Consider the following 25,215-nt stretch of genomic DNA (forward strand, 5'->3'; position numbering starts at 1 on the left):
AAAGAAAGAAAGAAAGAAAGAAAGAAAGAAAGAAAGAAAGAGCAAACAGGGGAGAGGAGATGGAGAATGCGAGAGAGAGCAAACGAGCACTGGTCTCTGTGTAAAACAATCCATGTGTCTTCAGTGAACTAGAATGTGGCGTGGTGGGGCCCTAGGAAGGACTGCAGACAGGACGGGACCCTGGCAGACCCTCTGGGACCGGCCCACACCCACAACCCACTGACTCTCTCCTAGGGACCGGCCCACACCCACTGACTCTCTCCCACCACTCTGCGAAAAACAACGTCTCCTCAAACTTCTTCGTCCTTCATATCACTAGGTCTGAGAGTGGTGGTTAAAGCCACACCTGCACGTTTCACCTCCACATTGTTATCAAGCATTTGACGTTTGACTAAGCGCGGTCAGAGGCGGTGCTGTTGCCGCTATACGAGTAATTGTAAAGTCGTCTTTTGTGTGTGTGTGTGTGTGTGGGGGGGGGGGGGGGGGGACACGTCGATCACAGGCTTTATACGAGGTTGGACGATGCTGAGCGAGGGCTCTCGTGTAGGGCTGCGTGTCAGCTGCGGAGCTTTGGCAGGACGAACGCAACCGGACTCGGCGGTAATTGGAGCCGTATAGGAGACGGGGAAAAAGGGGGCCGAAAGAACACAACGGAGCGGAGACGCTGTCGGCCGGGCTGTGCTACATGAGAGGAAATGGTCTCAGACACGAGGGGCGGGAGTCGGTCTGAGACCGACGGCTTGCGTCCACATGTGCGCTAAACCGACACGGTTATTGATGAGCGGGTTTTGCAGTGAAATTTCCCCTAATAAAAATGTTTTCAGGCCGGCGCGGAGTGATGTATTAAAGCATCTGTTGTTTGTTGGATGAAATGAGACTATGACTACTATAGGCCAACAACTAGACATGTTCCCTGTTGAAGGAGTTCATGTTCCTGGTCCACAGCCCAGGCCCACATGTTCAGTGTGTGTCTCTTTCTCGCCTTTGAAGAACATTCTGCACCCTGACAGCCTCAGAAGCACATACAGTACAGTACAGTACGTACAATCCTACATGGCCTCCAACAGTCTTGGAATTTAATCACTTAAAACAGGGACTTCAACGTTTTGCAGGCCAGACACCCTTTAGAGTGATGAAGCAGGCAACCCCGACCCCCCACCACCACTACATAGGCCTATTGTAATAACATTGTGTTGCTGATTAAACTTTTAACTCTTTTAAACTCGTGTCTCACTATCACTGTTAATATACTGGACACTTGAACCCTCAATACTTAGTAAACGTCCCCTTTGGCTCTGTGCTTGGGCTGCTCTTTTCTCTCTACACAAAACATATTTGCCGAAAATAGCCAATCTAGAAGTGTACAAAACGCCATGCTTTGACGCACTATGGTACCCTAGGGGGTCTTCCTGTTGAAGACCGATGACCTATACCCTATTTTACATATATATAGCTCTATTTCCCCCTCTACTTCAAATCTCTTCACTGCAAATAGCTGATCTACAAGCACAAAATGCACTTGTATACAGATTGGCTACTTTCGCCTAATGTTTGCCCTGACGCTATAGGGTTAATTTGGTTAAATAACCCAATTTCCGACATCTCTGGGTTGAGGTTGGACCCCTGGAAGGTGTGCCATTTCACAAAAACAAATAGTCTCCAATAAGTGCTTCATTCCTTTTGGCCGGCCTCCTCTCGCGGGAGTTTGCCGTTACATTATCGAGGCAACAAGAGGGTTTTTAAATAGGATTATCAAGACGAGGCGTGGAGGCAACGCTAATCACATGGAGGGTTGCCGTGTCACATTCCGAGCACTCAATCATTCCCCCATTTATTTATTTTTACTTCCTCTGCCCCCTCAACCCCCCCATCTCATTTGCAATATCTACCATCCTGCAAAACCACAGAGGCTCTGTCAGCGCCACACGGGGGCGGCCATTTTGAGAAGTTAATTGGCTTCCCTTCTCTTTGGGAAGCTGCAGGGAGGATGTACTTAAGATAGACTTTTTTTTCTTTATTTTTTTTCTTCATTACCACCTCGCTCAGACAGCCACTGCAAATTGAATTTAGAACAAAGACAATGTGTTTTCCTCTCCGTCTCCCACTCTGCCTCCTTTTTTTTGTGGAACAAAAGAAGTATGTAGTTTCTGATTAAGTCTGTAGCACATTCTTCATATCCAGGATATTTTTGCTTTGATTCCGAGCCGTATAGAGGAGAACTGTAGTCAAAGTGATGTGACAGGCAGCTGTAATACAATACAAGACTGCTGAGGGTTTGGGACTTCCTACAAGGTAGCTCTGATACTTCCACAGAGAGAGAAGGAACTACATCGACTTAACTTACAAAGTTAAAATGTAGGCATTTAGCATATGCTCTTTATCCAGAGCGACTTAATAAGCAAAGTAAACACATAATATCAAATGTGGAGAGACAGTGTAGTGCCTCAGTAATCACAGGTAAAGGTAAAACCAATAACCTATACTGTATCTGTCTAATCAATAATATACTACCAAAAATAATCTGTTAAAAAATATTAATAATAATAATAATAATAATCTGTACATTTAAACTATAGAAACTATAGGATACCATTGTAAACAGTGAGCCTAGCATCTACAGGTACTGTATGTCTAAATAGCAGCTATCTAAATGTAATTGTAACCTTTGCATAAGACTGCATGGTCCTGGAGGTTAGGTAAAGTGCTACAGGCTAAAGTGGAGTCTGAAGAGGTGTGTTGTCAGACTACGGCAGAGGTCTAGTATAACATAATAGCATGATGACAGTGTATAGTACTGATACTGGGGTATCCATGTAGTATTACCTTACTCTCCAGACTAGCCGTGTCGGTGGCGTTGGCGGTGGTGTTGGCGTTCTGGCCGTGGTTGTACTTGTGGCAGCCCGCCGTGGTAGACCAGCGCGTGGGGTTCTTCCTAGACGGCTCCTCCGCCCCGGTCTGGAGCTCTGCCCCCGGGGCGAGGCCCACCAGCGACGGGTCACTGCTGCGCCGCACGTGGAGAGGCATGTCTGCGGAAGGAGGATGTCATATTTTATTCATCCGAAATGTTTTACTTTTAGTGTAGTTTTAGTTAGACCAAACTACACTTGATTTAGTCGAGTAAAGTTTATATCAGCAGGTCTTGATGATGCCGTAGGGCTGAATTAGTGCCAAACAAGCTGATCTACAAGCTCACGATGCAACGCATATGCAACAATTGAGAGGGTTGAGGAGAGGATGAGAGCAGTGACAGACGATGTAGAGAAAGAGAAAGGTGTGGAGGACTGGGGGGAAATAGAGGCAAGAGACATTAGGTTATGACATGTCAAATAAACATCACACCACTTTACTGCCTCTAACACCTATCAGGCAGATCACTTTACACTTCGACGAGTCCAACAGCTAGCGCGGCTATCTTTGGCGCAAACCGCTGGGTAATTTCCCCCCGCAATCCTGTCAGGTGGCCATGAAACCCCCGCCACGGGGCCTCCCCCTCTGTCGCTCCTGCCGTGTCAGCTGCGGCGACATGGGAAGTGGTAATGATAAGTACTTTTGTTTCCCTTTAAAGGCCCTTGGAGCACCAATGAAACATTCTAGAACTCAGCTGCGAGAGAGGTTTGGCTTGGCTGACTCCTGCTGTGCCCCCGAGAAGAATAATACTGTAGGGAGTGGGAACTCGGAAAAACTCTGGTAAAGTAAAAGTACCTGAAATGTTTTTTTCTTTAAGTACAGTACTTGAGTAAATGTACTTGCCAACCGCTATTTTCAAGGTACTTCTGATTAAATGGACTGGCATTAGTGGAGAGAGTGAGAGTGGAAGGGTGGGTTTTACGTGCCAACACAGGCCCTGAGTCAGATTAGAAGCTATAGGACATTGTGATCGACTGGTTGACCCTCAAAAGGAGCTGGAAGGTTTAATATTATGACAGGAAGTGGGAGCCTGCACGGCGGCCTTGTATTGACCGGCGACCGCTTCCATCTCTAAGGGGATTAAGTAGACCTAAATAAATGCTCCCAAAATACTCTCAACGTACACATGGCAACAATGTCAGAATGTTATCCGTGGTACCGGGGGGGTCAGTCAGCTGTGCTGTCCTTCATGAATTAGCTTCAGTAATGGCTTTTAATGCGCTCTGACCCCTCCCGGTAACGGGCGGTTCACGTGTAGTTCAGGACTCTAATGATGTTGACCTCATGCCTGGGTGTAATTATACATTTACAAAAAAAAAAAAACCCTGCTCAAGGCCCGGGATTATCCTCAGTGATTACCAGCAGACATGAGAGAAGACCCCCACAACCATACTGTATACAGAGACATGGAGAGGGACACTGTGATGAGTCTGACGATAGAAAACAGAGAACGAGACAGACATGCAGAGACAGAGAAAGGACAGCGTGCGTGCGTGCGTAGAGAGACAGAGTGAGAGACAGGCAGAGATAGAGAGCGAGAGAGCAGAAGTGTACTGTACAAAACAGCCACAGCCAGACTCGCATTAGGCAGATGACATATACAGTGAACAGGACTGCATAATGGACTTTGCAGGCAAAGATGATTATTATTGTCCCTCTCTCTCTCTCTCTCCCTCCCTCTCTAATGTTAATTAGATGTGATGGTGGGGATGGCGGGGTGGGGACACCGGCTCGGAGGACCTCTTACTGATTGTATTTCTGTATGGATTTTTCTCTCCGGACGCATTTCTTTCCTCCGACGCGATCAGGCACAGAATCCCGCAGGAGGGAGGGAGGTAGGGAGAGTGACGGGTGAACGACAGGTATGCCGGAACTACTGATCACCTGTTTATTGTCCTCCGGGGCAGTGTTGTTTTTGGCAGCAAATTTAGATTTTAGTTTTAGTCATAGTCTCTTGCATAGTTTTAGTCACCTGGAATAGTGTTAGTCTAGTTTTAGTCGACTAAATGTCATGAGCTTTTAGTCGACTAAATCTACAGTTAATTAAGTCGGCCTTGATGCCGTCGTAATGACTGATTTTACACTTGCTGAAACTAGCCGATCTGCAAGCTCACAACACATCGCAGCGTGACGCGTTGATCGGCTATTTTCAACCAAGTGTAAAATGACTTATACTGGATCTCTTGTCCACTAGTCACTTTCTAACATTTTAGTCTATAGTTTTTCCGATATATTTTGTCATAGTTTTAGTCATCACAGCTTAGTTCATATTTAGTTTCCGTTTAGTTTATCAGTGGAAAAAGGTAGTCGACGAACATTTTTCGTCTTAGTTTTAGTCGACGAAATCAACACTGCTCCGAGTGGGACACATATTATGTACACAAATGTTGATGGTTAGGCACGGAACTTTGAAGTTTGAACTGCAACGTTTTCAGCTCGCAGGCAGCTGTCACATAAGTGCATGCACGGAAGACAGGCTCACACATACACTCACACACACCTATGCGTGTTGTACAAACGTGCACCTTTACGCATGCACACTAACATGTGCATTGTACAAAGACACACGCTGGCAGCTTGCACTCCCTTGCCGTTTGAAATCTGTTTGAATGTTCAGGAGGCACACAGGAGCACATCAAAACACCATATGTCCTAATGTATGTCTGACTGTGTGTTTTTTTCACCGTTTGTCTTTGTCTTTGTATGAGCCACAAATATATTAGATTTAAACATGATGACAAGGAAGACCTTAGTCAACGGTTCTGAGAAGCCCGGCCTATTGCCAATGGACAAGCTCTGCAGCAGTGACACTACGCATCTGTCCTAATGCTACGAGATTAGTTCCAGCTGCGACACATGGAGCAGGCACATCCTTGCACGAATCCCAAACCTCTGAGAGAGAGAGAGAGAGAGAGGCAGAGAGGGAGGGAGATATAGAAAGAAAGGAGGCGGCAAAAAGGAGTAGTACACCTCCAACAATTCCTTTTTTGCTCTCAATTATACATGCCATGAAGCCGTGAATTCATGAAGATTTTGTTTTTGTCAGTCTTATCATCATCATACTATATAATTCACTCAATCTGTCTGACAAAGTCTGTCTGTCTGTCTGTCTGAAACACTGCCGTAGCTCCTCACTGGCTGCACCAATCGCTCCCACTTTTCACACAGGCATTGACCATAATATTACGGAGGTCTTAATGAAGGCCTTTTTTTCAAATGAACAAATTACTGATTAACAATACATTTTGTAGTGCATTAAAATTTCCCATCGACTTACATGGGAATATGCAAAAACTAGTATTTTTCCCTCAGAAACCGTCGGAGCTACAATTACAACACTTCAGGTTCAAAATAATCATTAAAATTAATGTAATGAATAATTAAATCAGGTGGCCTCATGGTGGCCTCAACAGCCCACTTCACATTTTGCCTTATAACTCTGGAACCGTAGGTTGTACAATCAAAATATCACTTTCCCTGGATTCCTTAGGTCATAACCCATCTCCCCATATAGGCCACGCCCATTTGCGTCGGCATAGTTTTCCCGCCATTTTCACTTTCCTTCAAAACACACTTTTGGCTCTTCCACCTACAGCTTGTGTGCAAATCTCACACAAATTGGTACACATGATCTCTGGACCTATCCGATTAAAACACCACAGGCAGAATTTAGTCCATATCGTTTGGCTGTAATCCGCTTCCAAAGTTAGAGGGAGGGGCCTGTTTTTCATAAAATCCACTATATTTGCCATAGCGTAGCCTACGTGCGTTGCGTTATAGCGAGACAGGACAATTCCCTCTAGTGATAGACCGATAATCGGCCACGGCCGATTATCGGCTTCGATATTCATGATTTTAATTAATATCGGTATCGGTGCTAAAAACAAATAATCGGAAAGAAACGACCGATTATTATATTTCTCATGAATGCGCAAACATGGTGAAACAACCACTTTCATTGAAAATCCGGTTTTGATAAACTAGAACGGTGCCCATAGGGCCTCTACAGCCCATTGGGCACTGACCTACTTGGTACGATGCAAGTTGTAAATGAATGCCCCACCCAGATATTATGTCTGTCTCCCTTTTATGCCCATATATGGAGTTCTTTGTAAGGCATGCGCAAATAGGGAGTATATGCAGCCAGCTTGTGGAGTTCTGTCTTGTGTCAGGTCCAAATATGAGGTCAGAACAGGCCAGCTCCATATATGGACGCTGGGCATGGGCCCGGTCCAGAGCCCGGGCAGAGGCCTTTTTGGCGCGGTTCTGGACAATTACACACACACACTTGGTGCATTCATAGATAGATCGATAGATAGATATTGAAAATTATATATATATGCTGCTACAGTACATGTTTGCACTAGCAAAAATAAGCTGCAATTGATGGAGAGGGGAAGTGTTACTGAAACGATGTTGGTGCTTCTTGCACCAACAAAAAATATTTTTTTAACTTCAATTAATCGGCTCATAATATCGGCTATCGGCTTTTTGATTGTCCACTAATCGGATATATCGGCCAAAAACCATATTGGTCGATCACTAATTCCCTCCCAAACAGTAATGTGATCTATTACATCGCATTACCCACACTACAATAATTTGGTGTTCATATATTCAGAACTAGGACTAGTGCCAATAATTCAATGACCGGGTGGGTGACCGGTCAGACTCAAACAATTGGCTCAAGAATGTGACAAAAAACCAAAAAAAAGTCTCTGTGAATTCAAGGCTTCAAGGTGTGAAATGATAGAAAATAACCGGGTAAGCATCCATGTCATTTTAGTTTTTTTAGCTATAAAAAAACAATCAGCCATGTGAAGTAGGGGGCACTCTTATCATCGTACATCATGGATCATCTCATACTGGCCAATCAGAATGCCTGTTGCCACACATTCACGTCATATTTGACGGACATTTGACCTACTTTCTCCTTTCATTGGCAAATATGAGACGTGTGGGGACAAAAGCTATATAGTATATACCGTCTGAAGTGAGTGTACAGTGATATGTTTATTCTCCAGTGTGGAGACGCTGGTGTGCCTTCAGTTGACTTGACTGAGTGAAACACAGTTCACAGTGTTTACAGTGGTAAGGTTTTTCTCCAGTGTGGATACGCTGGTGTGACTGCAGATGACTTGACTGAGTGAAACTCTTGTCACAGTGTTTGCAGTAGTAAGGCTTTTCTCCAGTGTGGATACGCTGGTGTCTCACCAAGGTACCTAAAACACTGAAACTCTTGTGACAGTGTTTACAGTAGTAAGGGTTTTCTCCAGTGTGGATACGCTGGTGTGACTGCAGATGACTTGACTGAGTGAAACTCTTGTCACAGTGTTTACAGTGGTAAGGTTTTTCTCCAGTGTGGATACGCTGGTGTGACTGCAGATTACTTGACTGAGTGAAACTCTTGTCACAGTGTTTGCAGTAGTAAGGCTTTTCTCCAGTGTGGATACGCTGGTGTCTCACCAAGGTACCTAAAACACTGAAACTCTTGTGACAGTGTTTACAGTAGTAAGGGTTTTCACCAGTGTGGATACGCTGGTGTCTCACCAAGGTACCTAAAACACTGAAACTCTTGTGACAGTGTTTGCAGTAGTAAGGCTTTTCACCAGTGTGGATACGCTGGTGTCTCACCAAGGCACCTAAAACACTGAAACTCTTGTGACAGTGTTTGCAGTAGTAAGGCTTTTCTCCAGTGTGGATACGCTGATGTTTCTTCAGATCACCTGACACAGTGAAACTCTTGTCACAGTCTTTACAGTGGTAAGGTTTTTCTCCAGTGTGGATACGCTGGTGTGACTGCAGATTAATTAACTGAGTGAAACTCTTGTCACAGTCTTTACAGTGGTAAGGTTTTTCTCCAGTGTGGATACGCTGATGTTTCTTCAGATCACCTGACTGAGTGAAACTCTTGTCACAGTCTTTACAGTGGTAAGATTTTTCTCCAGTGTGGATACGCTGATGTTTCTTCAGATCACCTGACTCATTGAAACTCTTGTCACAGTGTTTACAGATGTGGCTTTTCTTTCCTGTGTAACTCGGTGTCTTTACTTCTCCCACCAGAGCTACATTCTTGGTAAACTCTTGATGACTGTTAGATTTTGGTTCATCTGTGTCTCTTTGTTTCTGGCTGGTTACAGAGCAGTTTATTTGCTGACAGGCTGCTGAAGGGATCTGTTCATTCATCCGTGTTTGGCAGTAGATGTTGCTGTGGCTACTCTTCATGCGTTCACGGAGGAAGGTGGAGTCACAGGCATATGGAGACTCAAAAAAGGAGACCCGAGTCTGGAAGTATTGGGACTCACTCCTTCCTTCCATCATGAAATGCAGCTATAAATGGACTTATGAGAATGAGTTGTGGGTTCCTATAGTTTGGGGTTGGACAATAGTCTTTATACTATTGCAATCTATCCCTCTTCACTCACTCAGGCTTTGTCTCAAGGAAACCGTTCAGGAAAAAACACACTTCACACTGAGATGAAGTGAAAGTCTAAAGACAACTCACATGTTATGTAGGCTGACCAGGAGGTCTGACATCACACACACACAACATAAACTGTTGCCGTGCATGCCTGCAAATGCAGATTTGCGCATGCCGTCCATTTTTTGCCATTTCCTACACTATGACATCATCACTATGACATCATCACCATGACGGCAGAGATCCACACAGAAGCCATGCAGATGCGTCTGTCTGTCCATCTCTGAACAGCTCATCTCAGACACCTGATCTCAGACACAGGGCTGATCGTGAAACCTTAACGCATTCTCCGCCATCTGGTGCAATCTACTTGGCTGGCTCCGTTCCCGCACAGGCCATAATGTATGTGAACAGAAAAGCATCTTATTTTGAGAGCCATTCACTCAAAAAAGACCACCACTTGACCGTTGGCACCATTTCCAATTCGAAACTGGCCGCTGTGTATGTGTGTGTGTGTGTGTGTGTGTGTGTGTGTGTGTGTGTGTGTGTCACACAGTGTGTGAGAGAGAGAGAGAGAGAGAGAGAGAGCAATAAGAAGAGCTAAGCTCTGAAGAACTTTACAAGTTTCTGGCATGAGCCGTGAGATGTGCGATATGGTGTGTGAGTCGGGCAGAGTCACGGATGGTTGAATTTAAACATGAGATTATGAGGATTAGTGTATTCCCAGGTCATGATGTCATCGTCTCTTTAACAAAGGACCAATCGCAACACATTCCACCAAAGGAATACGCCGTGGGACCTCAGAGACTGTGAAAGACAAGCGTTATGAGTCCTTGTACATCCTCAGTGGAACCGACTTGATACGTGTAAACACGCACACAAGCACACGCTCATGCACGCAGCACTATTTTTCTGGCAGTTCAGAGAAATGTCCTGAAAATCTCTGCAATGTTATACATTTCATTACAGCATTGCAATGTTTTTTAAATAATTTGTACTTTTGAATACCTGAGTTACAGAGTAATTACCTCATATTTCCCAAACCGTTACTTTTCAGGATTCAAATTAAAGTATAGCAGATCCACAAGCTCAATGTGTCGCTTCAATCCGCGTCGATTGATCAAGTAGGGCATTCATTTTACAAAAACAAAAGTTAGAATATGGAGATAGGAGGTTTCTACCCGACAGCAACGATTCATTTTGTCCACCACTGCGTTTTCATTTACTTTGTTTTACATTACGCACGTGTTTTGCAGCAGTTGAGTTTTACTGTGGGAACACAAAACTCTAAAGTCTTAACTTCCCCCCCTGCTTCCGCTTGACTTGGTTTCACTGTCCCCTGACCCTGTGCTAATAACACGGCAGCGCTGTGGCCATGCAGAGAACCACGCACTGGAGAGGGGCCCTCTAATGCATTGGCTCTGGACGTTTCCAATCACCGAAATGGCTAGTGGAGTGAGTCGAGCGTCCTCATTGCACCTGAGAGAGGGGATGGTGGGGAGGAGGGGAGGAGAGGAGAGAGGCCCATACCCTTCTGACTGGTTGCCAACACACGGTATAAGGCTTTGCATTCTGATGAGGTTACAGAAAGGACACCACTGATACTGGACAGTGTGTGTGTGTGTGTGTGTGTGTGTGTGTGTGTGTGTGGAGGGCGCAGAACAGGAACGTGGGTAAGACGAGGGTCAGCCATTTTCCTTTCCATCTCTTACAGTACATGAATATGGATGTCGTGCCAGCAAGCACATTCTCACAAAGACGCCTATAAAATGCCATTTCTTCCCCTTCCCTTTTCCGGGGGTGAAAAAGGGGTTAAGTTTAAAATATTTTCGGTCATGAGCTATCGCAAAAGACTGAATAAAGTATGACAGCAAGCTTATTTAAAAACTATCTTAAACGTGCCAACTGCCAAATAATACATATGGATGTCCCATGTGTTTCGAGGCCGGGGAACTTTTCACTGCATACTTGACGTTGACCTGAATTCAAATCCGCACACAGCGGGTAGGCGAAGGTCCCACGTACGCCTGTGGACCACAGAGCAGTGGGAACCAAGCGGGGGGACTCACAGGGGATGGATGGATAGAGAATGAATTATTATGTATGTAGAGGGCTCTTTTGGGTCGGCCGCACCCAACACTGGGGCTGGGGGGAGACAGGCAGTCAGCCGACGGAGGTCTAATCTGATGCAACGTCAGCAGAGCGAGCCGAGAGTACCGAGACAAAGTCTGAATAAACACTGACTGTTGACCTTTTACAGAGCGGGAAGATGCAATCGGATAGATGGATGGATGGATGGATGGAAAAGCTCTTTAAAAAGAGAAAAGGGGAGCAGTTTTCAAAACAAACTATTTCCACTATGTCCACTATTTTCCCAGATAAAGTGACATACGTGTACGACGCGCCGACGCCTGTGCGTGCGTGTGCCCGTCCGTACGCGTGCACGTGCACAGATCATTGCCTCACACGCCGCACCCACTTCTAGGAAAGCCAGTCAGTGAAGGGTGCTCTAGTGTAAACCCAGCCCAACACCCACCCACCCACCCACCCTCCGACACCCTTACATACCACCTACCTGCCCCTTCTCCCACACAGGCTTATTGCTCGGCTGCTTTGACAGGTACAAGGAAATTAGACACGGTGTTAGGTTCTCTAGCGGGTCTCTACCTGAGACTGTCTGTGGACCCGTCAGCCCTTTTTAAAAGCAAGCTTACTGGGACTTTTTCAGCCCTCCTAGAGGGCAAAACGCGCCTGCATGCGTGCCCTCAACGCTCAATGAAGAAGGGTAGACACTATAGCCATGGCAGGTCAGAGCATACAGGACTAGGAGTAGAAAAGCAAAATGACGATCAGTCGAACAGTTTCGCAGTATTGCAGAATTTTGTCCTGCTCCTCCGTAGACTATTTAAAAAATCATTTAGAATATGTGTTTCTAAGTTCACTGGTTAAATGGGAGATCTGCACCCCCCACAGGGACTGATGAGTGGAGCACTCCAGCTTCTCATCTCAGATTTAGAGACATCGAGAGAGAGAGTGAGAGAGAGAGAGAGAGAGAGAGAGAGATAATGTGATCACTTTCTGCCTGACAGGGAACGTGAGACACGTTACTAGAAAGAGGAGCCGAGAAGAAGGAGAGGAGGAGGAGGAGGAGAGGAAGTGTGTGTTCTTGGCGTCCTCTGGAGAGGAGGCCTCTAACTGCACATATAAACAAAGAGACAACACCACAGAACAACAACAACACGCAAACACAAGGCTGGGAGCCTAAAGGCTCTGTCTGATAGGAGCGTGTCTGTGTGTGTGTGTGTGTGTCTTGTTCCTCTATTTGTGTGTGCAAGCCTCACTTTACTCACTGCAGGGGAAGTACAAAATAAAATAAACACAAATTCAGGACCCGGGTGACACGCAACCATGCCACCCCCCGATCCTGACCCAGTCCCCCCACCCACCCCGCACACGCACGTGCACACACGTGTGCGCCTGCACGCACGCACGCAGGCACCGAGACTCCCGGGACTCACTAATCAGCAAACAAAACAAACCTGGTCTGGCTGCGGCCTTCAGGCAGCACCTTCACCATGTAAATACCATTCAGTGTGTCTCTGTGTTAGTGGATGAGGATATGGGGCCGTATGAGGGGGACTGACTGCAGCGCTGCATGAGAACACAGCGGCCATAAATCACACACGCACACGCACAATCACACGCACACACACACACACACACACACACACACACACACACACACACACACACACACACACACACACAAGGATTAGTCCATGTAGCATCAACATTCTGTTTAACCATCAATCTTTTAGACTGAATAAGTCGTTGACTGATCCGAGTGCTGTCTGATTAAAAGCTGCCTGCCTGCTGCCTGAGGCCCTGCTTGATGCTGGCCACCAAGCAGTGGAAAGTAACAGTACGTGAGTACTATGTACTCACGTACTTGAGTACAAATGTACTCGAGCACTGTACCATACAGTACTTGGGTACAATGTCGAGGTGCTTTTACTTTACTGGAGTATTTCCACTACATTTGAGAACTTTTGATAGCTCGTCGCTTAGATTAGGCAGATTTAGATTATTATTACAAAACAAGCATTACCAACTTCATCCCTACCGTGGCTATTTGAAATATACACACAAACACACACACACACACACACACACACACACACACACACACACACACACACACACACACTGGAGTAGATGAGGACAGACTAGAGTGACACAAGGACGAGGGGAGCGTGACAAGAAGGAGAGTGATAGAACGAGAGAGAGAGAGAGAGATAGAGAGAGGGGGGGGGGGGGGGTCTGCACGCAAGACTGCAAAACAAAATCAGTACACTTTCCCTCACGGAGCCGGGAAGATGAAAAGCAGAGACAAAGCATGAACTCAGGTCCACTCAGCACTACTGGGAGCAATGTTCAACCAGGAATGTGAAATGAAAGAATTGAGAAACCCCCATGCGCACACATGCATGCATGCACGCACACACACACACACACACAGGATCTGTCGCAACGGGGACGCGACGGAGCACATGAGGTACCCATACGTACGTACGAGACCAAGCGAGGGCAGGATGTCGCTGTGCACTTTAAGATCTGCTATTGATCTAGTTTTAGTCGACCATGCACACACACACACACACACACACACACACACACACAGCGTTGGACTGTGACGGCCTTCTGGATCCCGATCAGAGTCTAAAAGAAGCACTGTGCTAATTGCATTTGACCAGCAGTGGCCCTTTCCAACTGCCATATAAATACAAGCTCATAAATTCCTTGTTTGTAATGGAATGAAGTTGGCCAAACATTCTGAAGCTTTGGTCTGCTGCTGTGTGACTAATGACTTCTCCCGTGAGGTCTCCTCCTCAAAGCAAATACGAGAACCATAAGGTAAAGAATATATTGGTCTTACTGGGCGAAGCTATGAGTCAGCTAGAGCTGCGGTTGTGAAACGGCTGCTTGCTATCCGACTAAATCACATGTGACCGTTCATGATTGGAGCTGGATCGCTGGCAAAACACGAGCTGACACAAATCTGATGGTTTATAAAAATGAAATGAGCAATACCACACACTTGAATATAAATAAATAATGGAGAAGAAAAGAAACACATTATGCAATGACAGAATTTGTACAAGACTGAGATTTTCAGCAAATTTGGGCAAGCTCTGAAAACGTTCAATCTGCAGTTCATTTCCTTCTACAGTAGGTGCTACTCATCAACATCTCAGCATGTATTAGCCCAAGGCTTCCCTACGTTTTCAGACCGTGACCCCCCAAAATAATTATGTTTGAACAGCGGACCCCCCACCCCAACAAGCACTTGGAAGGAGACGAGGCATTACATTTCGTCTGACTCGGTTCCACAGATACAGTACATTGTGGAAATAGCCAAACTACAAATTAATACGAACTGCAACACATCGCAATGTGAGGCGTTTTCGCCTCTTTCTTAGGTAATATTATTTTCACATTGTTTGACTCGGTCCCACAGATACAGTAAATATTGTGAAAATATATGTATAAAATCCGTTTGGGAATTAGCCTCATAACTCAACAACCCAAACCCACACAGAGACGATTATAAAGACTCAGGACCCCCGAGGTAGCCGCCCTCCCCGCCCCCACCCTCAGGTTCATACGTTTTGGCCCTGCGTCGTATACAACATATGGTTCCAGAACTAGTTTTGCATGACTAGCGCATAAGGGAACGTCTTGTCAGATAGTACACTGCACATTGTCAACCCAATTAAGCCCCCATTTAATATGTCCCAGATCGCTCCGTGAGGGAGAAGAGAAAAAAAAGAACGAATCCCACGAGACGATGTGAAAATGTTTTTCCTCTCGATCAAAGTGCCGATGTGTGGGCCAAAGTACTGTCTGAAGTATATGGTTGGTCATCTACGGTAAGAGAGAGGGGGTGGTTGGGGGTTTTCCACGGTGCTATAGGGGGCTGCCTGGTGTGTGTGCTCGTCTGTCTGTAAGGCCGATTAACAAACACGCCCTGCCCGGCATCGTCTGAGGAGCGGAGGCGGGAGTGAATAGCAGGAGGGTCACACAATCACTGTGATCGCAGTGTGGAAGCTCATGTTTGCTGACCGAGGCGAGGGTGACTTGCAACAAACCAAACCAGCATGCCATCTCCCCCCCACACCCATTACCACACCGCAATCACAATCATCCACACACACAGCTGCTGCTGCACCCTCACCTACTCTCCGTGAAGTGCAAACTCATGATGACCGTACACTCCAATCAATCGTTGCAAGCTTGCAGACGCCACTCTAACCACTCAAACCCTATATATACACTTTGTTGACCAGAATTCCCGAGGTGGTAAACTATATATAATAGTATTATGTTTTCCCTCTACACGAGCGGTTCTCAAACCTTTTTGTGCCGAGGACCGCCAATATGTATTTGGCCGTGGACCCATATCTGAAAAAGATTTATTTTTCATTTTTTTTGCCAGGGACCCCCTCATTAGATTAAAAATTGAAATGTATGCAAAATCCAATACTTTAAAGATTTTAATAAGAAATATAAAAAAAAATGAAATAGCAGATCGTTAAAACTCGTAGCGTGTCACAAAGTGACGCACAGTGAACTTGTAAATCTGCTATTTAAAAAAAAATGCTGGGAACCCCCTGGAACCCCCACAACATCAACCTTTGAGAACCACTGCTATACTTCTTTGTTGTGATCTACAAGCTCACAACACGTCGCGTTGCAATGCCTTGTGACACGTTATGAGAGTGTGGATCTGGCATGTTCACAGAATGTTCACTTATTTGCCCAAAATATAATAGGGATGCAAGGGTTCAACATGAACTATCCCTGCCATGAGTTTGCTCTGAGTCTATTAGTTATGTCAGCGCACACACTCACACGCACACGCGCACACACACACGCACACGCACACACAAACGTTTTTTTACTGTGCAGTTCACAATATCATTGGGAATATACATCATGAAAAAAACAATGGAGCTGTCAAAGCATCATCCATCAAAGGCCTTTAATGTGTAATTACTGCATGCCGTCAGGACAGTGTTTTAGTAATGGGGCATGAAGTGGTGTAAGCGGTCAGAGCGGTCCACACTCAGCCTCTAATGGGGAGTGAGCGAGTATTACTATTCAATGCCACAGCTGCATTCCCATAGTAGACACACTAGTTGAATTACAGAGAGTGGTTTTGAAGTGTGTGTTGCGTCGTACGTATACGTGTCAAACAATGTGAGGGAGAATGACGGCGTACGTGTGTGTATATGTGTGTGTGTGTGTGTGTGTGTGTGTGTGTGTGTGGTGTTGCAACGATACCAAAAAGGAACAAAACTATAATAACACAATACCAAGTCGTTGACTAACGAGCAAACCAAAATTATGACACAGGTCAGTGAAAACTGTGTTAACCCATTTTGGGTGTTTTAAAGCATTATGTTATACTTTAGCTATTGAAGAATAGCAGATCTACAAGCTCATACGAGCTTGTAGGTCTGCTATTTTTGATTTTTTTTTTGAATTTTTTTGAAAATGTGGTGCAAATCTTTGAATAACTCAAATCTTTGCTTCTGAGGGGTTCCTGGAACAACATATATTCAAATGGGAGTCGGTGGCCAAATACATATAATTTTTGGGGTCCTTGACATGAAATATTGGGCACCACCGATACAGAAAGATAAGGTTTTTCAGAAAACTGTCAGGATTTAGAAGAAAACGCCAGGCCTAAATAGGTTAACACAGGTGAACACAGGCTGCTAGTGACAGAGCTAATGCAACCGATTCCAAATAATTATTTTGTTCTGAACAATTTTATTATTCTACCGACCAACTAATTAGGTTGCTTCTGAAGGTTAACATTGTATTCTAACCCCAATTTAATTGAGGTTAGAAGAAGTGAAAGGGCTAGGGCTTATATGAATATTGTAAAACTCATACAATAGGTCGTTTTGAGGAAGCAATCTGATTGGTTTAAAGTGAAACAGCCTTCTAGCCTTGGTTCAAACGAGCAACACTCCACACCTAATCAAAAATAATTCAGCTGCTCTGTTATCCCAGATTGCAGCAAACTCGGTGGCTAGGCTAGCTAGTTTCTTGGGACGTCTGTGGTCGTAGTGACTACATCTGTCATTAAAAAAATATGTTTTTTCAGCGATTTTCTTAGTTTTAAGGGTAACTGTTGTATAATTGCAATATTACACTTCTGCGTTGCTTTAGGAACTGGCCCTGTGGGCTCGTTCCTGCAGCATCGCAGGTGTGCATTACTGACGTTAAACCACCCCCTCTCGTGTAATATTGCTTAATTTACTCAAGTAGTATTATTATTATCATCATTTCAAATATCATTGTAAAGTGTTGTTTAGTGAAAATAGTGATTTTTCTTTTTTAAGGCACTTCATAAATGTCACATTCTCATTAGGCACCCTGTGTGAGACTTACAGCTGTGTGATTCGTTTAAAAACCAACCTTATGTCTGCTCTGTGACCCATGTAATGATTGTAAACACTAGCTAAGCTAAAGCGCTAATGGTTATTTACTACTGTATACGGTATCTGCATGAATATCTACACAAATATACGGTATCTACAGATCTATACGTGATTGCTATACAACAGCAGTTCTCAATGTAGGGTGCGGGGACCCCCAGGGGTCCATGGAGGGGTACCTGGGGGTCCCCAGCTAAATGTGTTTATGCAGCGTCACAATCATTTTAAAGACTTCATCCGATCCATGTTTACGTTGGCTATTAAAAAAAAAACAGATCCACAAGCTCACAGTTTTGTAAATGTTCTCTTCTTGGGGTCCCTGGCACGAAACCTTTCCTGACGGGTGTCCACCCTAACACATATCAATGTGAGGGTCCTCCTTGACATGAAACAGTTGCTGTACAAGCTCACCGTGACGTATAGAGATCTGCTATTTCCGCCACACAAAACACAATTGCACGTATAAAATAGGGTTCAAGTAGCCTAGAGAAACCACATGAGTCAGTTGACTTGTATTCATCACTGTCCAATAGAAACCAGCTAACTAATTTTTGCTATTGTTGAACAACATTCGTGTCTTGGTTAAAAAAATATATTGAATCAATGAAAAGTATTAAAAGGTGCTTCTGTCAAAACCAGCCAATTCCAATTCAAACTGTCTGGTAAAGCAGCTAACTCCACCTCCTCTCTACCTCTAATGCAAGTATCTGACAACATATAATGTCACAATACCAACTTGGATGAGGCAGTATTGCTTTGTTAAAAAAAAGAGAAATAATAATTTCCTGAAAAATATATATTTAAAATTTCCTGGAAAATGAACCCTTTAGCCTTATAAAGCAACACAGGATAGCTGTTGAGGTTTGGAGGGGGCAACGATGTTAAAACGTCACATCTGTAGCACATGGCAGGTCACAAATAAATGCATAAACACGCAAACAGCACACCACGGCACAGATACACGCATACGTACATGCACGCACGCACGCACACCTAAGATAGATGCTTGTGCACAAGCCACTCACAATACACACAAACACGACATTAGACAAGACATAAGCTCACGTAATTTCACACGAACACTCATAAAGGCACGACACACAGACACACACCCATGCGACCGTCATCGAGGCAAACATGCATTTACTATGAGTCACACATATCGCACTTGAGCATGGAAATTACACAAACACACACGAGACACCCGTGATGACCCCATGTCTGGAGAGCATGGGAAGTAAAGTGTGTAGTTCTAAGTATACTTATCGTCCAAAAGCATTTAAGCAGTGGTGGAAGTATAAACAGCACAATGTAGAAACAAGGAAACTGTTACAAGGAAATGCACGGTATTCGAAATAGACTTGAGTAAAAGTGCAAAAGTATTGGCATTAAGCTGAAAAGTCCCATTTCACAAGTTTTCTAATGTATGAAAATGCATTAAAATCTTTTGAAAATAGCATATCTACAAGCTCACAACGTGCCGCATCAAAACACAGTGAGCTTGTGGTCTGCTATTAAAGCCAATGTTAATCTAAGTCTACAAATTAACTATAGTAACTAAAGTTTTCAAATAATTGTAGTGGAGTAAAAGCACATATTTGCCTCTGAGATGTTGGGGTAGTGCATAGAAGTAAAAAGTGGAAAATTGTAAATACTCCAGCAAGGTAGTACAGTAAAGTACAGTACTTGAGTAAATGTACGGTCTACTTTCCACCACTGCCTTTAAGCCCTTAACTGAACACGTCTGTCGAGGCGCTGTCTGAAACACAGCGTCTCCTCTCACACAGCTGAGCTCTCGCAGAGCTCTCAATGTGGAGTTTGTCTAGACCCGTCATGTACTGTAAGCCATAGATACATGTGTTGTTGTAACTAAATACTGTTATGTTAAGATTTGGGGGAATGATAATAATTTAGGGTTGACATGTTGTCGTAGGGCAGATAAACACAGGCCGGGGGAACCTCTGATTGCGGTGCTGGGTCAGCTATAGCATAGCGTCTTCCCGTCAGGCAAGAAACCTCCCATTTCCCTATTTTTACATTGTGTTTTTTCTTAAGTTAACGCTCCTACTTGACCATACTGCAGTGTCACACAAAAGCAGTAGATCAACAAGGTCGCGACGCCTTTCCAGCTTGCAGATCTACACATTTTGCTACCTTTGAATTTGAGTAACAGTTTTGGACATGTATGAGGTTTCAACCTGACAGAGACGTTAACCCTGTCTGCGGTATATGGAGATTAGGGTTCATTCTGCACAATGTTTATCGGTGTTGCATTCGTGTGTGTGTGTGTGCATGCATGTGTGTGTGTCTACATGCTTGTGCTTGTGTGTGTGTGTGTGTGTGTGTGTGTGTGTCTACATTCTTGTGTGCGGCGCACTATGGGTATGTGTGTGTCCTAGTGCGCTAGTCCTCCAGTGTCATTGTTTACCATACCATTGTTAGCACATAATCCGAGTGTGTGCTTGTTTGTGTTTAGCAATCATTGCTGTTAATCGCATCGCTGCGGAAAACATGCAATTTGTAACCTGTGACCCGCTTACAAATGGAAAGTGTAGTTCCTAAAGTAATTCACTCTAGGATATGTTTACATGATGAAAAGCTTGATTGAATAGCTATACGGCATGTAACTATGCAGTCAGTGTGCAGACTATTTCTCTATTCCCATGACCCATCTTTTTTTCCGTCCCGACAGTGTCTATTCGTTTTGTTGCAACGTTACAAATAGAGCCATCTCACAGTAAATGTCAGCCATATGGCCTACATATACAGTATAAAGCCATATACTGTATGTAGTTTCAAGAAATCGCCTCTGTTGGGTGGAAACCTCATAATGTCCAAAACTGTTACTTTTCAGGATTCAAATAAAGAAAATGGCAAAAGGTCTAAACGCGTGGCTTCGCAATGCATTTTGAGCTTGCAGATCTGCTATATTTGATGCTTTTGTGTTAACGCTGTAGGATGATCAAAGTAGGGCGTTATTTTACAAAAGAGTTTGAAATTATGGAGGTTTCTTCCTGACAATTCAGCAGGTGAACTGGAGGGGAGGGTTTTGGCTTTTTTGTCATGTTTCTGAGGAGGGAAGGTTGGATCCCAGCAGGTTAATTTCTAGCCTCCACAGTTCAAACGGTGCATCCAAATCCAAAAACGTTTCATCTGACAGGCTTGGGGAGTACAGAACTAAAGCCATGACTCTGTATGCATGGACTGTCTACTGCCTGTGAGGGCATGGATCCTGTGCACGTGTATGCACGCACGCACGCCCACACACACACACACACACACACACACACACACACACACACACACACACACACACACACACACACACACACACACACACACAGAGCAAAGCACAGAGCTTAGAGCAAATTCCCTTGGGATGGATAATGTTTCTATTTGGATCCATCTATCTATCCAAATACAGGGTGGTCTGGGCTATCCCACTAACAATGCATCGTCGTCGCACATATCCAAATACCGTTCGAAGAAGACAGAAATGAAAACATGAAAGGACGTACCACACACTCGCACACACACTATAGCTCCCTTAAGTGCAATGTATTGGAACATCCACTTATGCACCCATACATTGCACTTAAGGGACCTTCTTTCATTGTAGTCATTGTCAGGTCTTTTCCGCTGAAACAGAATGCTTGCAGCCATAGAATGTGTAGTTGTTTGTCTCTAATTGAGCCTTACAGTGAAGCAGCCCAAATGACTGGTGATTAGATTGTCTTGCAACGCTCATCTCATTTCCTATCTGTTTAATGGAGCCGCTAGGAAATTAGCCTAGTAGCTCCCCCCCTCCTCCTCCTCTCTCTCATACTGTGTCTCTCCTGCTCTTATTATTAGTGTGAGACCCCTTCCTCTGTTGGTTCACTCGGCCTTATTCAGATCCAATAAGCCGTTGTGCCAAGAAGGACCATTAACATGACTTATTAGGTCCCGGGTTGTGAGTAAAACGTGTTTAGGAAGGGAGTTGCACCGTTGGCATGTGCTGTGGCCACCTCGCCCGCTATACCCTGGCCCCACCACTTTCTCTGACACACACACGCGCATGCACGCACGTATGTACACACACCGAGTGCTTTGCCAAAGTGCTTTGTCAGAAGGAGGGTCTCTCCCTCCCTCTCTCTCTCTCTCTGGGCTGTCCTGTGTGCAGGGTTTATGTAACTTTTTGGGACATGGACAATCAACTCCTGGCCTTATATTAATGCTGCCTTGGGGGGGTTCCAGGGGGTAAAATTAGTTAACATAGCATCACAATCCTTCTAACCACTTCATCTGTTCATATACTGGCTGTTCAAAAAGAGCAGATCTACAAGCTCACAGAACATCACATTTTGCAGCACATTTTGCAGCACTATGAGTTTGTAGATCTATTTTTTGAATAGCCAAAGTATAAAATATGGTTAAAGCCCTTTGAGAACCATTGTACTAAAGGATGGGTTCCCACACCAAATAGCCATAGCCTCTGGCTGTGCCCACCCATTCCAAAATGTCCTTAAAAGCTCTTCTTGAAAGCAGAAAAGTCCTCAGCAGAAGTAAGTGATCCGAAGTTCCCGAGGTAAGGACGTGAGAGAGAGAGCGAGAGCGAGAGCGAGCAAAGAGAGAATGCTTATAGTCGTACGTGAGAGGGTTCCCGCATCAGACATGACGCCAATCGATGGCCTACAGTAGCATTGCCGTTATCACCAATCTCTCCCTGAGTTCACTCCGGCACGTTGTCGCCCAAGTGAACGATTGTGGAGGAACCGTTGGACCGGAGAGAGGTGGAGATACCAGACTTTGCTTTGCCTGAAGTTGTGATCCTGAACCTGCTAAGTCTATCTGTCCAACCTACTGCCTCTGGAAGGTTCAAATCAAGGACACGGCTGGATCAACAATGAAGTTTTAAAACATTCTGCAGTTAACTCTCTGCACTGTACTTCACCGGAGTACAATTTTGAGGAACTTTAACGGAGTATTTCCAGTTTTCAGTAAATATTCCAGTTCAGGCAAATATTGTACTTTTTTTTTTTACTCCACCACATTTATTAGAAAATGTTAGTTACTGGTTATTTGTAGATTTGGATTATAATTACAAAACATACATTAACTACAGCCCAATTTAAACTTTGGCTAGATGATAGATTTGTATAATTTGTTTGATTTGAAACCTGTGAAATTGTACAGTCCATGGGTACTTTATTATTATTTTGATGCTAGCACTTTTGCACTTTTAGTCAAGTACATTTTAAATTCTGGTACATGTAACAGGAGTGTGTCTACAGTGCAGTATTGATACTTATATCTAGGTAAACAATGCGAGTACTGGTGACTTGGTACTGGATGAGGGGTTACTGTGAGAGTGCATGTTGCTGTGTGTGTGTGTGTATTGTCAGCGTGGATGTTGTGAACAGAACACACATCCAGGGTGCTCCTGTGTCTTCCATATGGCCTTGGCCTCATGGCAGCATGCGGAGGGCAGCTCAGTGAAACCAAATTGATTAGATAAAGGTCCCCTCTCTCTTAAAGGTGTCCTCACTTCTCCCCGAAGGCAATCTCTTTAATGGCTGCCTGACGACCCGGAGGGACTGAAGCGAGGACCTCAGAAACGGCAGGGAGAGACCGTCGCACAGCCCAATGAAGTCGGAGCATATATACTGGGAAGTACTGTACTCGCGTACTGTATAATATTGAGATATTTTTTTTACTTTACTTTTGAGTATTTCCATTATTTGATACTAGACAAGATCTCAGAGGTAAATACTATACTTTTTAGGACACTGCAATTATTTGACAGCTTTAGTAACTATAGTTACTTTGCAGATTAACCAACTAACATCTTTGTGAGTTTGTAGATCGGCTATTTCCAAACTATTTTCTATACACAATGAAACCTGTATTGGGACATTCTGCATAATGAGTACAATTTGATGCCAATACTGTACTTACTCAAGTAAAATGTGAATACAGTACCTTTACTTGTAACAGAGCATTTCTACATTGTGCTATTGGTACTTCTACTCGAGTTAGAAACGTCAGTACTTTCTTCCACCACTGCTTTACGGGGGTGCTTATACCAGCCAGACAGATTCATCCGTACAGGAGGGCATGAGATGGCAGGGGGCCAATCATCGGTGTGTCACTACAATCACTCTGACCTACGATGGCTGCCACTACGATGGCTGCCACTTTAAAGCCAAGGTCGTGGTAATTTCAGCGCCCGCCCGCTCGGTCAATACAGTAGCACTTCAATGGATTTTGTTGTCTTGGGGTTTTTTTTTCCTGTCCAGCACTTATCATCACACTGTCTATTTCTTTTTCTTTTTTTAAGACACGGACATGCTTGCCACATCCATCACCTGTAATATCCATCTCCCACAAAGACAAATAAAAAACACAATGTCATGGTCATAGGTTTCCACAGCAAGGCAGATCAATTACATGGAAGGCACTGAGCTACAGAGCATTGGTTCTCAAAGTGGGGGTTCTTGGGTGGGGTTCCAGGGGGTCCCAAAACATTGTTAATACAGCATCACGATCATTTTAACCACTTTAACCATATTTTATACGTTGTCTATTCAAAAATGGCAGATGTGCAAGTTCTTGTGCATGTGCATCACTTTGTGCCACACGTAGATCTGCTACTGAAAACGTGTGATTATTTTTATTGCCAATATAGATCTATAGATAGCGAAAATGTAACCTTGGTTTGTCCACTTTCAACTTGGCGTCATTATACTGTAGGCTTTATGTTGTTGTCCGAAACGTGTCACAATCTTTATTTATTTTTAATGGGGCTTAAGTGGTTAAACACACTATAGTTATTAAATCAACATTAGAGTTTGACAGAGAAGGAAAAGCCCTGTCAGCTCCATCCTTCTCCGAGCATGGAGGAAATGCAAACCTAATTTAAAGTTTGTGCACATTTTGTTGTTGCTGTTTTTTTTTTTTTTCTTTCCCTCCTCTCTTCACTTCCTGGAGATTATACTTTCATGGTGAGCGAGCACAAAGCGGAGCGGCGTCTGTATAATTACGGGAAAATTACATTCATTATTGTAATTTACATCTCATCTCCAATCCAATTATTAGTGGTTTGACCTGCCGCAGCAAATGTTTCAAGCGCGCAAAATCTCAAATGGGCTTGCGGGGCAGGGGGGAGGGAGACAATGTTGCGTGTGTGTGGGTGCACGAGCGTGTGTGTGTGTGTGTGTGTGTGTGGGGGGGGGGGGGGGGGCAACGTGAGAGCTAGAGAAAGGAAACGGAAGACGTGCGTAAGAGAGAGAGAGAGAGCGGTGAGAGATGAAAAGGTTTGTAGGAGGGAAAAACAATCAATATGGCTCAGTGAGATGATGAGTTCATATCGCCATAATCCTGCGCTTCAGAGCACAG

General features: G+C 44.4%; 1 protein-coding gene across 2 annotated transcripts in view; it reads right to left on the reverse strand.

Moving 5' to 3' along the window:
- LOC308336535 (partitioning defective 3 homolog) overlaps positions 1 to 25,215 on the reverse strand; it is a 462,106-nt gene that overhangs the window by 276,814 nt on the left and 160,077 nt on the right. The window contains exon 4 of one of the 2 annotated variants that reach the window (XM_080793920.1): positions 2,824 to 3,026. The exons of the other annotated variant lie outside the window; for it this stretch is intronic. Coding sequence (XP_080650046.1) covers positions 2,824 to 3,026 — 203 coding nt within the window. The remainder of the gene's footprint in view (positions 1 to 2,823; positions 3,027 to 25,215) is intronic. 2 annotated transcript variants of the gene reach the window in all.

Source organism: Protomyctophum bolini (genome assembly GCF_963924005.1).
Source record: "Protomyctophum bolini genome assembly, chromosome: 21".
Classification (NCBI taxonomy): Eukaryota; Metazoa; Chordata; class Actinopteri; order Myctophiformes; family Myctophidae; genus Protomyctophum; species Protomyctophum bolini.